The sequence below is a fragment of the Strigops habroptila genome, chromosome 3, assembly GCF_004027225.2.
Source record: "Strigops habroptila isolate Jane chromosome 3, bStrHab1.2.pri, whole genome shotgun sequence".
Classification (NCBI taxonomy): domain Eukaryota; kingdom Metazoa; phylum Chordata; class Aves; order Psittaciformes; family Psittacidae; genus Strigops; species Strigops habroptila.
Window position 1 is genome coordinate 66848346 of NC_044279.2, and position 16919 is coordinate 66865264.

Sequence of the window (16919 nt, forward strand, 5' to 3'; positions counted from 1 at the left end):
ATCTCCTGACTGCTGGCCAGGACTCAGCAACATACTTACTTTTCAGCTTCTGTTGTCAAGACCTGTGCCTCGATAGCAGCCATGGGAGGCTGGTGCTAGATCAGCAGCAATGGAACTGACCAGCTAAATTTAACTCTGTGTATTAGAACAACGCATAACGGTTGCTGTCTGGGCTTGCTGAAAGGATGTCTGGTTGGAAGATACAGGCTTCTGGGTAAATTGGCTAAAGTAAGGATTAAGATCAAGCTCAGCAAAAGAGCTGGGATAACTACAGGGGTTTAGAATCCCTGCAGATCAATAATACTGGGTTTACTGACAAGGGTTTCCTTAATTAGGTTTGGAGCAGGTAGGTGTTGATGGACAGCAGGTGAAGCCAGAGCTGCTTCTGGAACCAGGGAGGGCCTTAGCCAGCATCACTCTCATTTGAGTTTCATAAGGCTGTTAATGAGATCCACAGTGCTGATGGTAAAAATACACACTGTTTCATAGCCCAGGAATGACTTAGCTTTTAGGTTTAAAAAACCTTCCCCTGTCATTACAAGATGTAAAAAGCAAACACATGAAAGTCATTTGCAGCACAGCATACGTAATTGAAATCAGGCCAGGATCATTTATGACTTGATAACCCCCATCTTAGCATAAACATGTCAAAAAGGGACAGCAGCAAATCCTTCACAATGTGCTGTGCAGAGTCTGGTGTTAATGACTCCACCAGAAATGCTGTGAACAGATTAGAGCTTTCCAAATAAGACAGTGTGCTTCCTAGAAGCCCTTTCAGCCTTGATGGTAATAGGAGCTGTTGTCACATTATCATAAAGGTCTCCCAAATGAGATCCAGTCCAATTCTGCAACAGATGTTTGATAAGGATTGCTTGATCTTAACCTGCATCTCACTTGCAATTCCATGAGCCAGCAAGACCAGAAAGTGACACAGAGGAAGACTGTTCCCATTTTCATTTGAGACATCAGGAAATCCCTCCAGAAGCCTCCAAAGTGTCTTTCCCCAGTTCAGAAGCTAACCAGAGCAAGCAGTTATGCACATGGCCCTGTCTTCGGAGGAAATTAACTTCCTACCACCTTCTCGGGGCACTGGTCAGGTTAGGTCTGAAGAGAAGAACTAAGTTGCAGCTTCTACTGCCTTGCTGGTCTGGCCCAGCAGAGCTAGAGGAATGGGGTATCAGCCCCCCTACTTACACACTGGGTCCCAGGAAAGGAAAACAAAGCATGTTTTTACCAAATTTAAGCATTTATCTTTTATAAAAAGCAGTTATCAAATAATAAAAATTTATTAACACAAATTTCAGGTTCATTGGTTTTAATTAATCCGCAGCAGCCCATCCTATGCTTAGCCAAGGCTCTGCGGTACTCTGCACCACACTACATTCCACCTTCACTGATCAGCCACCTATACTCCACCAACAGGAATAGTCATCCCCTTTTTATACAAACTTCAGCTGAAGATGAAACTCCAAATGCTTGCATCCAAGGCCTCAGGAGCAGCCAGTTTTAAGGTTTACAATTAGGTTCAGTCTAATCTAAAGTTAGGCTTTAGGTTTAGGATTAGGCTTTAGTCACTGGACTTCCTGGTCCTAAGATCAGGGAATTAAATTATATTCTTTGGGCTTTGGATAAAAATAAGCCCACATCTGCAATATAACTCTAAAGGACCTGGAGCGTGCTTCAGGGTTCAAATAATGCTGGTTTACTTTCTATTCTAGGCAGAGCAATAAGGAAAAGTAATTAAGACAACAAAATGAGTCTTCTCATTTGCCATCTGTAAAACACTTTAGTGCAGGGGGAAAAATAACATCAAGACTTCACTTTTGAAAACTTTTGTTTAATTAGTGGCATTGTACCTCGTCAGTAAATACGGTGAGAATGAAGCTGGATTGTCCTGCTCCGAAAACATCGGCATGGATCCTCCCATTATCCAGAGGCGGAAATACAACACGAGAATCACCTTCAAAGAAGAACATCCCAGTTAGCAGTAAGCCACTAAAAAGAACTAAAGCCTCCAGCACGTATTTTGTTGTGCTAGCTCTCCATGCTCTGCTGTCTGCCTAGAAGTGAGTCAGCTCAGCAGCTTAGGCTAAAATCAGTTTTGCCACCCTACGTAGGGTGACAAACGTGCTAACCCTCAGCACAGACAGCACAATACATTGTTGTGTGTCCACCTTTCATGTGTGCATTGCTGACAGCAACTGACACATCTCAGCTACCCACGACAAAGGCAGCATTTTGAAGGACAAATCCGTCACCCTGCTGTGGCTCAGACTGCAGTTTTGCTATTGACCTCTACCTAAATACAGAGGAGGAAAACATGGTTGATGTCTTAAAAGCTATTATCATTCACTCATGCTGGCATAGGTGTAAGGACAAGCTCCATCGGTGTTTCTCATGCTGTGTAATCCTAATTCCTGGAAGGACTTCAGCAGGCTGGCACTCCTCCACCTTTCTGGGAACCACTTTCCAATGGACGAGTAAGGGAATCTGGCTCTTAGAGTAGCACAGGGAGTTGCACACCCAGCACATCCCCATCGAGGTACTTGTTTTCTCCCCTGCAACATGTCAAGTCCTGCTTGGAGCATGACACGCAGCAGGTATTTGCAGGCAGAGGTTTTATTGTGACTTTTACCAAGAACTGCTCTGAAACTAATGGCATGCCACTGAAAGTCAGCCCAGCACCACAGAGTTCCCCTGTATTTAGGGCAGGAAATACCTGCACATGATTACACAGTTGCAAGGGCAACCACTATAAATTAAAAGAAAGTCTGAAATGAAAACACAGCAATATTCTTGTGTCTGCCCAGATGAAATTTTCTAGACTGTTTTCCAAAGCTAACTTTGTATTAAGATCTACCATCTAAGCTTTTGGAGTCTTTTGGGATACCACCACACAACATTCATTCATATGCAGAAATACATGGTCAAATCCGTTCGTACTTACATAGCTAATCACCAAAACAGCTCTCTTCAAAAAAGGCCGTGCGGTACACAAGAAATTCTGGTTGTTATTTGCAGTCAGGTAGCTGAAACATAAGGAAATAAACATTTGTTGAAATAACAACTCATCTTTCAAACTGGAGAAAAAGCTGGGTTTTTTTTAACACATTGTGTTAAACTATCCTAATCTAATGATGCAGTAATAGTGACATCGCTTTTATTCTTCAAAGCTTTTTCCTCATGATGCAAGTAAACTATCAAGACCATTTCAAATAATACATATGGTAATACATTGCAGTTTCCCATCAAACTCTGTGTTTGGTTTGTGGTCTTTTAAAATCATAAATAACTCCTTAATCCTCAGAAAACCTCCATGTGTGTCTCACCAAGATTGCTGTCTTCAGACTCCCAGAAGATTACTCCGAGACACACTTTTAAAAGGTTACCCAAAGAGAACAATTTGATTTTAGGCCATTATTAAAATGCAAAAACTCGTTTTCCCCAACTCTCTGCTCAGTCTCTAGAGATAGGAATAACTGTCTAGCAGATCTGAACTTATTTTAAGCATTTTTTTTAAGTGTATTCAGCACACTTAAGTTTCATCACAACTCTGCTGACAAGGTGTGATGATAATTAACTGTACAGAGACAAACACACAGGTGGCTTATTGTTGTAGGAGTGTTCATAAAAAACCTTCCTGTTTCTCAATGAGTAAAATTAAACTGTATCTGGAGCCAAAACTACATATTTATTTTAATATAGAGTAGAAGCACTTGCCAGATTCTATGGAGCTTTCTTAATATAACAAATGATGCTGTACCTATTAATTAAATGATAATTCCATTTCTACTGAACCTTAGAGAGGCTTTGTCATTGCCATAAAGTGATGAAAAACAAAAAGAAACACGGGAGAGACAACAAGGAATAATTTAAGTATATAGCCGCTAGAAAACTATTGAAAAAATACAGTTTTAAGAAGATATAAATATCAAGTAAAGAAATAAATTCAGAAGGAAAACATTTGCAAGTTCCTCTGTGTAAAATACAATCAGTATCAGGATACTACATTTAAATGATTTACAAAAACTGCAGTGTGAATCACAACACCTGCAAGCAAGTTACCTTTCCAAGCACGAAATCATCATACATTTCTCCTGTGAACATCTAGCATATAAAACACATCTTATTTCCTCTCCAAATTCCTCAAGACAGTCTATCATCTGATTGCTTCCACCCTTCAAGTCTTCCAAAAACCCCAAGATTGCAGCACTTCCTAATGCTGCCAAGAATCTTTAATACCTGGCTTTCTGTTTGAATTTTCTGGAGGAGGAAGTTTGCAAGCCTGGTCACCGTGGCACACTATAGACAAAAGCACCAGGGGCGAAGCCAGCAAGAAACAGAGGTGATATTCAACAAGAAAAAAGAAGTACATTTGGGTGGTCTCCACAAAATAACTATTCTTCAGAAAACTGCCTAAGTGTTGTACCTAAAACTTAGGGACCAAACCATACATTGCAAAGCAAGACAGAGGACTTAGAGTCTTTAGTGTCTAGCTATTTACAAATGTTGACATTTAAGCTCTGAACCTGACTTAAATGTCAGACTGGTCTTCAAGGGCTGAACTCCACAAAGCGCAAAGTTTTTGAGCTCCCACTGATTTTAATCAGGCTCCAGCAAGTACAAGTGAGATGAAACTAAGCCTTAAGCTTTCTCTCTCCATGAAAGGTCAGGTTGGCCTTCAAGTGTTCACCATGGCTCTGCTCCAAAGTCCACCAAAGCCAAAGGGAAAGACTCTCAGTGACTTTAACAGCATTTGGATCAAACCCCAGTCTTTTGTTTCCTACTGAAACCTATGAAACTCAATCCCCTCATGATTTGCAGCGGGAACAGAAGTGTTGGGTTGCATTTTGTTTATACTTTTATGGGTGGAGGGAGGAAAGCCCTCTATTAATCACGCTGCCTGACTCTTTTCAAGAACCCGTTTTCACTTGCTCATGGTTTTAACTAACTGCAACACTTTGGGCAGAAATTTTCCATTACAAATATTTGCTTTAGATGGAATTATTCTGGGAAGAGATAAGCCAGAACAATTCAGCTTTTTCTTCAAGACTTCAACTAGAGGCAGAGGAGCACTTTAATAGGTGTCAAGAAGCCTGCCAACTTCATCCCTGAGAAACTGCATCACCTCATACCAGTGACCCAGAACTCGTGAGGTGTCCATCATCTCCAGGCCATGTGTTTGCCACCCTCTAGAAAAGCCACCTGCGGTCAGGCAAGCGGCAAGCTGACGGAGCAGCACTGACAGGGAGGTAGGGACACACAGACCTCACTGCTTGGCGGGGATCTGGCTTTTAACAGATCAAGTCTGCATGGAAGATGTTCCAGCTGGAACGACTGCTGGGCACAACATGCTGTTTGTGAAAGTACCCCATCAGCAAGAAGCATAAACTTTGTTTTAGTCCACTGAGGCTCAGTAAAGCGTGTCTGTGGTTCAGAGCCTTGCAAACACTGATCTAGTTCTGGAGACCAGCATAGAGGAGCCCTCATTACCATCTCTTCGTTCCCTCTCAAGCCTGGCCTGAGGAGACAATTGAAGCCAGAAAATGGTTGTAACTGGAAGGCAGTAGTTACGCTTTCATCATGGGTAGTACGGTGCAGGAACGCTTACTCTTTAAACATCTTGATTTTGACTTTTTTTTTCTGTCTATGAGTAACGAAAATGCCACCCACATCTCACACCTTCCTTGCAGCAAGCATAACACTATGCAAGCTACCAAACACAGTTTCAAGGCATGAGTTTATCTGCAAGTCAAAGTTAATTTGAAGCGCTACATGAATTGCAGGGCAGCTCCGGCCACTGCAGAGGAGGCCTTCTGAAAACATTTCAGAAAATCCTGACAGGCCTCTCACAGTTTATGTTGTGGAGCAATAACATATCCAGGAAAAAAAACAAAACCCAAACCCCTGCATTGACACCAATTGCAAATCGCCACCCTGTGCTAGAGAGCAGACGGGCTGCAAGCAAGTAGAAACCAGAATGAAAGCAATGGGTAACTGGGAATGGGTGAAGCAAGAGAGTTCAGAGAGCCCCAAGTTTCCTTATCCTTCCCCCAAATGCTACTTTGCAGCTTGTTAAGAAATGTTGGAGGTTTTCCCACGATAGTTCAATTAAGAAGCAAAGCTTTTCCATTTTGAGAAAGCTGCTGTCCTGAAGTGTATCTGGAAACAACAAAGGATAACATGGTCCATTGCTTGATAATCCAGCTGTCTGCCCATCAAATGAACCTGTGGGAGTGGTGTAAACATACCAGTTATGCTTAATGCATCGAAGCTTTAGAACAACCATGTGGTTTTCCAAAGAACCTTACTGAGGCTACTACTTGTTTCAGAGAAGGCAACTATTAAAACATCTCATGTCCAGTGCTGCTGAAGGACAATACACAGATAATGTATTAGAATCAAATGAACTGCAAATGGGACCTGGATGAGGAAGTTTATTAAATGTCAGTGACATGTAGCATTTAAAATGCAGTAGCATTTACATGTAAAATTGCAGCTCACAAACACATAGAATCATAGAATCAACTAGGTGGGAAAAAGACTTTAAGATCATTAAGTCCAACTGTTGCCCCAGGACTGCCAAGTCCACCACTAAGCCATGTCACTAAGGGCTTTATCTACATGTTTTTTGAACACTTCCAGGAATGGTGATTCCACCACTTCTCTGGGCAGCCTGTCCCAATGCCTGATCACCCTCTCTGTGAAGAAATTTTCCTAATATCCAATCTAAACCTCTCCTGGTGCAGCTTGAGGCTGTTACCTCTTGTCCTGTCACCATTACTTGAGAGAAGAGACCATCTCTTAGACCATCTAAAGTTACACTTTAATCAGACAACCTTAAGATCAGCCAAAGCTCTTTATTTTGTCTTTAGCTAGGAGACTCAAAGAAATTACAATTACAAGTTTAACTGCTTTATACCTGTTTTAAACAGCTGCCCGTATAAAGTCATTTACAGGTCAGATTTCCATGCATTTGCCAACCGTATCAGGCTGCCAAATGTCTCCCTGTTCATTGGGACCACTCCCTATCACCTGCTCCACCCCAACCAGTGTAATGTGGCTCCCCATGCCAAAATACACACACATTCATTCCCATGAGAGCAGGTGTGGGATATATGTAGGAAAACTCTATTGATGGTAGCTACATGCAGCAAAATGCTAACTGTAGAATAGGTGAATATTTCAAGGTGCAGGTCTCCCAGATTTTCATAATGATATGATAAAATTAGAGGAGGAAATCCAGATCACCAGGTTTGCTAAATAAGTGTGAAAAGAGCCCACTCGGGTAGAGGTTCCCCCTCTGCGTTGTGCCAGCTTTCCCAAAAAAGTCAACCAGCATGTAATTGCCTACTTGCTATCTTTTAAAAGACTTTCAGGAATATTCCCTGAAGCAACCAGTATCACAAAAACCAGTAAATCCAAGAAATGCTTAATAATGCTGGGACTTCTCTCGCACAGTTCGAGTGGAGGCCAAGATAGATATTTGGCAGCTCCAGCTTCCTGAAAAGCATGGCTCATCCTGAAATCAATTACGTCATCAGGGCACTTGGAGGTTTCATAATTGAAGACAGCAGGGTAGGTGGCCTAGTAAAACTCAATACTACACAGTTTTCAGGAACGTAAACTTTGCTGGTACCAGATGGACTCTGTGTTAATCAAAACAAACTTCTCTAAGAAGCAGGCAGCTTTTTCAACTTGCCTGTACCACTGGAGGCATCTAAGTTTACAGAAAGAAGTGGGGCAGCTCACTGAGCTGCCGTTCATTGCCACGGCTGTGTGAGCTATCACAGACTGCATCAGCAACGCATTTACTCATGCTGCAGCTGACTCAGCTTTGCTATAAAACGTCAACTTGCTCTTGTGTTCTCTTTGAAGGCTTTCTCAAGGGAAGCAAACAAACATCCAATGCAGGGACAACTAAAAGACCAGGTTAAGTATGCAGTAGAACAAGCTTTGGTATTTTGAGAGCTTGTTTTCACCAGGCCCCTCCACTGTGAGAAGATCATTGCTCCCATTTATATTCTTCTCAGGAAATAGATGCAACTCCCAGAACCTGCCAGAGTTTTGAACTAGCACTTTCAAAACCTTAATACTAAAAGACATTAGAAGGATTAGTATAAAAGCAAGGCTGCTAACTTGTTCTTAATTATTGATAATGGTAAGATACCTCTCATCAAGAGATTTTTAAACTTAACAGGGACTATTTTAAGTGAATGTCAAAGCTTTAAGTCATTGGCAGATGCAGACCCCACCTAATTCCAAACCACTTTGACAGACCCCCCTCATGAGAATGTACAATTTTCACAGGAGCCATATTTTGTCTATAGACACCACCTTACCTTTTCTACTTAAAGATGACCTCCTTATAATCTGTCTAGCCAGCTCTACCTTATATCAGAGAAGTATCTTTTCAACCTAGCTTGGCCTGTATTGCTCCTTGAGGACAACCATCGAAAGGCAGGGAGAAAACAGGAATGAAAATCAATCGTGAAGTAAAACCAAAATTGAGTAAAACGAAAGAAAAACCAATATATTCTAGACACATCTGGATTTTTAACTTGCTTAAAATACTTGTTAATGCAGGGAAATAAAATACCAGTCACAGCTACAGGTTTTACAAGGGAGAAGAAAGCCCTCCTGCTTCTTTCTTTATGAGTAGTCTTGACATTCCCTGCAGCATATACGTAGCATCCTTGCTCCTTATCTCCCCAGAGAGCTTTAAACCCCAGCCACAACTACCCACGCAGATGTATAAACACACACCAAACAGAAGCAGTTTTACAGACTCTTTAGGGGGCCATGGAGAGATTTCATGAAAGTCACAACTGTTTTAGCTCATTTGCACTGATAATGTCACTTATTCTTCTTGTACATTTTCAGTTGTGACCACATTTGGAGATCTTGCTGTTATTGGATTTTTTGGGAAAGCAGAGCAGGGCATAAATGCATTGGCTTGTACAGCAGAGAAGACAATCCCACTCATGACTTTTCCATATTCTTTTAGGCAATACATACCTCATTCTGTGTGGGATAAAAGTAGAGGACAAAAACTGGGAGGAATAAGGAAAAGAGGAGAAAGAGGCACAGTAAGGGATCAGGAATAAGAAAAAAGGAAAATGGCAAAATGCACTTAACGGATCAAAGATGTGACCAAGAAGATGAAAAAGGGCTTCCCTTCATACCAGACATTCCACCGGCGCGACGAGGAGACAAGGTGGAGCAGGGCTAACAGGAAAAATAAGACCTCATCAAATCACGGCCACTTTCCACCAAATCTCAGGAAACCAAAGCACCATGCCTGCAATTTAAAGCTTCCATCGATTTTAGCCATTTTATTTCCTCTGCATCACACACACCTGAGGCATTGAAATCAACCATTAGGCTTGCTATTTCTTGTCCTAGCTCAGTTAAGGGCTGGTATAGCAGTATTTCAAGTAACTGCATTATAAGCAGCACTGTTAGCAGTTTTGGCTGCTCCACGCATTTAGCTACAAACCCTTATTTTCAGCTGCTTATTTTTTTGACAAGCTTTATTCATTCAGGCTGAAGGTTTTCCCTAACAGGAGCTTGTTGTCAAGCTAAAATTGTTTTCTTCCTTGAAAGTATCAGTTAAAACAGTTAGGCTGTTCTTGAACAAAGCAACTGGAGAGATTTGCCCATATCAACAAACTCATGAAACTACTTTATTGGGAAAGCTTCAGTAGCTCCGTACTCTGGCGCAGGGATTTGAATTTCGTAGAGGGACTGCAGAGGTGCTCCTGTTGTTGCTTTCAGTGACAACTGACTGCTTCTGGGTACATGACAAGCCACTGCAAAAAAAGTTCCATTTGCAACACCCACTAGAGATATATATCAATTCCCCAGGGTCTCTAGCCCTACCCAGCACCTTCTAGCGGAGGCCTGCAGGAATAGTATCAGACCCTCCTTGCACTGCTCCTGCAAAGCTATTGTGATAGGAGACACTGTCTCCTGCAATACAAGTATCCAGCCTGGAGGAGACCATTTGCTTGGGCTGCAGAGAGCTGAAAATTTGTGTCTGAAGAAGAGAGTATGTGAACATGTGTTACAAAGAATAGAGGGGATAAAGGAGAAAGGAAGGAAGGTGGGCACAAAGAGGAAACAGATGAGAACAAAAGGGAACCAGGAAAGAGAGAAAGGAAGAGAAGGATGGAGATACATGGAGATATTCAGACCTCTTCTGCTATCAGAGATCCAGCAGCAGTATCCAAGCAATCTGCTGCCACTGGAGCTCCATTCACTTGCATCCCCAGTGAGCACTCAGGAGCTGGGCTGCAGCACTGGAGGCAGGAAATCGCCCGCCTTCCCCAGAGTGGCAATGCTTAAGAAAGCAGCTGTGCTTTTCAGTGAACCAATCTAGCACAAGCAGATGGACCCAAAAGCACAGAGGATAGCCAGGACTCCTACACACTGACTGCTGCCTCTGTGTATTTGCACAGAAAACAGCTGGCAGCTCTCAAATACAGCCTTCCCCAAAGAACAGCACAGCATCCATGGGCCACACTCACTCTCCAGGGCCAGGTTTGGTAAAGGGGCTGCTCTGCAGACCCACCACATGCAGGCAAGGAGTGTGGGGTCTGCAAGGTATCTAAAACGTACTCTCCAATCACAAAAAACCTAGCTTCTTGCCAGCATTTGTGTGAAGAGGGGAGGAGGTTATCCTTCAGTCATGCACAAGGCTCCATTATTGTGAGTGGAAACTATTAGGTGTCCCTGGGAATCAAGTATCCTAGTAAAAATTTACAAACAACCATAAAAGATGCAGAGGCCTGCTGCGTTGCTTTGATGCTCTCTGTAAAGCGTTTTGTGTTAGTAAACACACACTGGTCCAACTAGTCTGCTAATATACAGAAGGAATCATGGTGACTTTAAAATTATGTATGTGCAATTAGGGAATTAAAGGCTTTAACATTTTTGCTGTTGTTTTTGCGCAGGACCCCAGTAAATAAACTTTAAAAAAATAAATCAAATTTAAAGCTTACATCAGGGCAGAAAAGGAGGAATGAATCCTTTCTATCAGTAAAATATGACACAGAAAGAGCACAGAAATCAGTGTCCATGAGACTCTCTTTCTGGTGAGCCTCTGCACAGGAGAGGAAACGTACACACCTCAAGTAGGAAATAATACATACAACCGCTAACAACAACAAACCACCCTGGATTCAAATACAGTGCCAAAAGAGATGAAATATGGAAGGAGGCGGGTGGTAACAAAAAGAACAGGACAAAACAGGAACCACCATTTTCAGGCAGACTACCTACTCCTTATGGAAAAACACATGGCACCACACAGGCATGCAGCCCCCAGAAAACAAGTAAGAATTCAGTGAGGAGCACAGTCCAGCTGTAAATATGCCCAGGAAATATGCCCAGGAAAGGCAGAAGCCCAAGCACCCAGCCCCACAGCGGAGATGGCTACACTCACTCCTATGCAACCACCCAGATATGCAAAGAGGTCCCTGGAGAAAAGCCCCATCACCTCCTCCATCCATCAGCCTTAAAAAAATTGACAAGCACTGATGAGAAGCATCAGGGTAGGTAAGGGTCAGCTGGTCCCAATCCCAGCTCCTGAAACAACTCTTTAAGGAATTTAAGTAACTTACTGGTACAGAGTTTGACTTGAGAAAGGAGAGGAAGCAAACAAACTTCTATAGCTGAGCCTGCTCTCACTCAGGGCAACTACTCAGTTGTCTGGGGTTCTTTTCTTAAATATACTTGAGCTAAATTACATTTTTTAAGTCACCATTTGCAGTTAGCCCCCCTCCCCCCCCCAAAAAAAAAGTTTCTGCAGTTCTTGGAGAGGCACATAATGTTTTAGTTGGGAGTATTTCTGGTAAATCAGAGAAAGTCTGGTTTCAGAAGGAAACGTGGGCACAATTTGCAAAGAAATGCGGGGAGAAAATAAGCACCTGAAACCTCCTGTAAACGTAGCCTGAAGAGTATTGCTTTATTTCAAACCCTATTTGTTTTGATTTTTTTTTTAATTCCTTCAGAATTTACTTGTAATCTGAAACTACTTGTCAAATTCAACTTAAATTGACATTTTTCATTCAGTTGTTGGGGGAAGAAAATCACACATCCACATTTTGAATCCTTGACTTTGAGACAAGGGGATGGAAAGAGGAGCAGTTATCGCACTGCTGTGATGGAGTAGGGGGACTTCGGAGTGTGGACCTTCGGCACAATAAAACAGGTATGCATGCGGAGTTCAGCAGCGCTAATGTCCAAGAACCAACTTACAGACATCTAGAAACAAACAAGTGATAATGAGAAAATAAGTGAAAAGAAGTGATAGGCAAAATTCAAGGGGGGATATTTATGCGTTTTATAATCTTCCCTCCTCCCCTGGCTGCCTCTGCCTTAGGACAGCAAGGTTTAAGAGCTAGGGCTGGGTTAAAGGACCATGTTAGCACAGACTTTGTGGGAGCAGGAGGGAGCAAGGAATGGGAAAGACCTAGAGGTATGAGGCACTACTTTAATAGCAGCAGTTTTCTTGTCAAGGCATTAATGAAGACAGAAAAGCTTGTGTGGACTGTGAAGATGCCGTCTAAACTGAAAGAGGTTATAACCTATTCATTTACATTAAAATCTTCCCAAATTCATGTGATGGAAAGGAAAGGAGTTGTCCTTGTTTGGATCCGGTCTTTCTGTCAGAAGTCACCAGCGGCAGAGACACTAAATTCAGCTGTACCGTGCTCAAACTGAAGTTTGGCCTGTTTTCCACAAACTTTTCCTTCCAAATGAAACCCATGCATCAGCTACTTAAAAAACAGTTTACTGAATGTCAGTGCTAAACACTTCAGGAAGAAGGTATTTCCTTTCTGGAAAATTCTTAATCTGACATTTGATCTACCATATTCTATTGCTTCTGTCAGATTGAATAAAGCAACCCATAAATACAGCACAGCCATCTCCAAACACAAAATAAACAGCTAAGGAAAAAAAAAAAAATACCCCACAACCATTCCTCACTCTTTTCTTGTTAGGAAACTGTCTGTTATTTTTAACATCCTCAAAAATAGCTTGTTCTTTTTAAATATGAACGACATGGGTTTGTTAGCAATATAGTGAAGAAGCAAAATAACATTCTTCGGAGCTAGTGTCCTTTCAGAGAAACTTTTTGATGTTTGCAATCAAATGCAACTCAATGCCAAAGTTATACTGCAACACTGAAAGAATCTAGAAGAAAACAATTCAAAAATTGGCAGCAAATTACTTCTTTTGTCAGCAGCCCTGTAAGTAAATTGTGCCTGTGCTATTACTGTTGGCATGAAATACCAAGCACTGTACTTGCAACAACTTTAATCTCTGTCGCTTTTCCACGCAATCACGCAAATCCTTAAATTCTTCAAATTAAAAATGGACCAGTTCTTTCATCACAGGCACGCGTGGTTCGGTTATGATTGGGTTCATCTGTGCAAAATAAGAATTAAAATCCACAATAGCCAGTAAAGATTAGTGGCTTACTTTAAATGGATTTCCTCTGCAAAGCTATTCTTTATATCTCATCTAAACAGATAATAAATGGTAAGAGCCAAAAGCACATCAATAAAAGAATAATTCTGAAACTTGGCAGAATTAGAAAAAATAATTACATTTTATCGTACTTTGACCACAATTCAGTCTTATCTCTTGCCAGGAAAATAAGACCAAAAATGTTCGTCTTCTGTAAGTCACTAAGATATTCACTTTGAACTGCATTGGCAACTTCAAAAAATAAGCAGTAGCAAGAAAATGACATCATTTTGTAGTCTCCATCTCCACAGAAGTGGGCTTAAATTCTGGTATTTAAAAGCCTGGCAAACATGAAAGATCCTGTGCAGTTGCTCACCAGAAAGCTTAAGGGATGCTGCACCCAGCCAAAAATACAAGCCCCTTCTGCCTTGGAGGTTTTGCAGCAGCCTGCAACACACACCCCCCCAACCACATCAAACTTTTACAGGATGGCGCTGGAGCTGGCACTGAGTAACCAAACGTTCTCACCTAACTCATAGCCTCTCTTCCCCAGACTCCCCATGCTAGAAGGCACATTACCCGCTCGAGGGAAACCCATGAAAACGCACTGTGAAATTTGTTCAAGGCTTCATCACCCTCCAGCATAGACATGGTCTGGGTCGTTCTGGTAGACCATAACCAAGATCACTTTAAAAGTCATCTTGTAATGAACATCCCTTCCACAGACCAATATGCAACACAGCCAAAGGATGCCTGCCCTGGCACCACATGGGCATCCTCTAGCATCATACCCATCCCACAAGCCATCCAAAAGGAGGGTGCAAGGATGTGGGTAAGCAGGCCTTGGTGAGCAAGGAGAAGCCACCACACATCGTCAGAAACGCTGTAGGTCCCTCAGAGGATACTCCCATGGTCTGTGCTTGTCTGGACTCCAAACAGTGATGAGACCTGGCCAGAAATTATGCAGATGTCCAGACAAGGTAGCAAGGGTGATAGAGAAGGGGAAAGGTGAGAAGCATTGAGCTACCAACCACACATCTGCTCATTCTTAATGGACAGTGGTGGTTCTGCTGCACAGGTGCTAGGACCTTGGCCTGTAAGGCTACCCAAAGAGTCACTATGGAAGAACATCAGCACAGCTTCTGCTCTGCAGCATGGTGGCAATCCTACTGCAGCTAAACCAGGAGAACCAATTCTCCCAAATTCACTTGTAAAGAAGCTTGCTGCAACAGAACTCATCGAAAGACTCTTCTATAGATTTGCTCGCAGGAAACAGCTATTTTCATTAAACTAACTCCTTTTTTTTCTTTTCTTGTTCCCTTTTAATATTTGCACTGCATATGTTCGATCCTATTATTAAACACAACAAATAGCCCCTTGTTGAATAATTAAGAAAAAAGTACCAGTATGTGTGGGCGATATTGTCAACCAAGACTGAAGACAGAGAGCTGCTGTTATTTCTGTATTTGAGTTATTGATTAAATGTAACATCCGTAGAGCAGTAATCAGAATTGCTATTCTGCAAACATTCCCAGAGAAGTAAAGACTTGTTCCAAGTGCCAATCACATGTACTCTTGTGGTTAAAAATGCAATTAAACAAGTAAAGCATCCAATATCCCCACAAGCCAAGCAAAAACAAATCACAGAAACCTGAACTGTGGAGCAAAAAAAAAGGTAAGATTTTTAAAACATAACTCAAAAATAAGAAGTGTCAATATAGGCTGCGGTTTGTAAGTCATTGTAAATACTCTCGGGTTACATGTAAATATAGACAGGCAGCAGGATCTTTTTCCAAGATCTTGTCCCAATATGTCTCACTGGGAAAAAATCTTGTGAAACAGTAATGCTTTACGGATTCCAGAAAACTGTCTTTCTTTTTTTGTGTTTCCTGGTTTACTTTTGAAGATTTTTTTTAAGCGATGAAATGGATGGGAAGAAAAACATTCTTGAATCAGCTGTGTAAAACTCTTGCCCTCAGACCCTGAAGAAAGAAGGCTAGTCTGAGAAAAATAAGAGAGTAAGAATACTACCAAACAAATGTACTGATTCAGCAGTCTCTGTTTGATCAGCAGAAACTAGTACAGAGAGCAAGATCCTCGCCAATGGCCATCAGACTCACCAAGAGTGAAGAGCCAGAGGCAGAAACCACACCAGAGAGACACTGGGGACCACTTCAGTGAGACCCTGCAGCCCAACCCAAGCAAGCAGTGAGCCCTGTGCACTGCCATCTCCCACAGAGGGAAGAGGCCAGGCGTTTTGGAGGAGTACAGCCACACATCTTCACTGAGAGCATAGGCTTTCAAATCACACTTAGCTTGTGGATCCCACATAGATAAGAAAGGAGCAATCTCCAAACCAGCAGCAGTTTCTATTAAATTTGGCTGTCACGAGCCCATACCGTGGGGCTAAAGCATAGGAGGCACCTAGACTATGGAACCCCAGCCCTGGCTCGGAGCTTATCCTCTTTGGTGATGAGGATGGTGATGAGGTCCAACCTGACCAGCTCAGGGCATGGGGTTACTGCAGTGTTTTCTGGGAAATGGTGGAGTTCACCCAAGCTGCTGTTGCCTGTCAAAGCTTCACCCAGAGAGCACAAGCTCACCCAAGTAAACTCTACTTGAGCTAAGCTATGTTGTCTGCTTCAGTTTTGTTTCCTTGAATTGATAGCTCAGGGCTACGATGAGGAAGACAGAAAAGGGCACTTTTCACAAGGGCCAGAAAGAAATGGATTTTACAAGATGGATGGAATGAACCAAGGCAAAGTGTTGATGAACATACTGTACTTCACGCAACTTAATAAAACTCACATTACAAAAATCACTACAAATCACCTGCATGAGTTTAAAGTCTTGACCAAACCACACATGCTGCTTGCCTCAGGTAAGAAAATTTCTGCCTAATTCACTGGTACCTGTAACAGAGCAATAACACACTGCTTCCTTTCTTTGTTTGTTGGGTTTTTTTAATCTCTAATGAGCTTGTTTTAGTGCCCTGAGCAGATCCAGGAGTCTCTCCCTTTGCAAACAGCTACCTAACTGCACACCAGAGCAGCTGTCTGAAGAATTAGGACAGAGACATTGAAACGCACAGAGGCAAATTGATCCAATCGATCTCTCAGAGTTGAGAAGCACACCATCCTTGGAGACCTTTATTTTTTCAATCTGCAATGAAAGGGCCTGGCAGTAAACTGGAGAGAGCCAGTTTTATAAGCTGGGAGGGAAATTATTATAGAACTGTAGCAATTCAGGGATCTTCCAGCTGGTTTAAATGATTCCGCTTCCTTAGGAACACACTGAAGGAGAATAAAAAAGAAAACTTCTGAAGGCCAGCCACAAGTGCTATAGGTACTGCATGAAGTGGAGTTCCCAATCCACTCTCATTTAATGTAAAGATGGAGACAGTAGGAGGAAGGAGGAATACAGAGTGGGAACAGAGGTTACTG

The 16919-nt window shown here is 42.1% G+C and overlaps 1 protein-coding gene across 2 annotated transcripts in view; it reads right to left on the reverse strand.

Moving 5' to 3' along the window:
* TMTC1 (transmembrane O-mannosyltransferase targeting cadherins 1) overlaps nt 1-16919 on the reverse strand; it is a 146400-nt gene that overhangs the window by 86491 nt on the left and 42990 nt on the right. For both annotated transcript variants that reach the window (XM_030478263.1, XM_030478262.1), the window contains exons 6-7: nt 2948-3029; nt 1857-1960 (exon numbers count right to left, since the gene is read on the reverse strand). In XM_030478263.1, coding sequence (XP_030334123.1) covers nt 1857-1960; nt 2948-3029 — 186 coding nt within the window. The remainder of the gene's footprint in view (nt 1-1856; nt 1961-2947; nt 3030-16919) is intronic.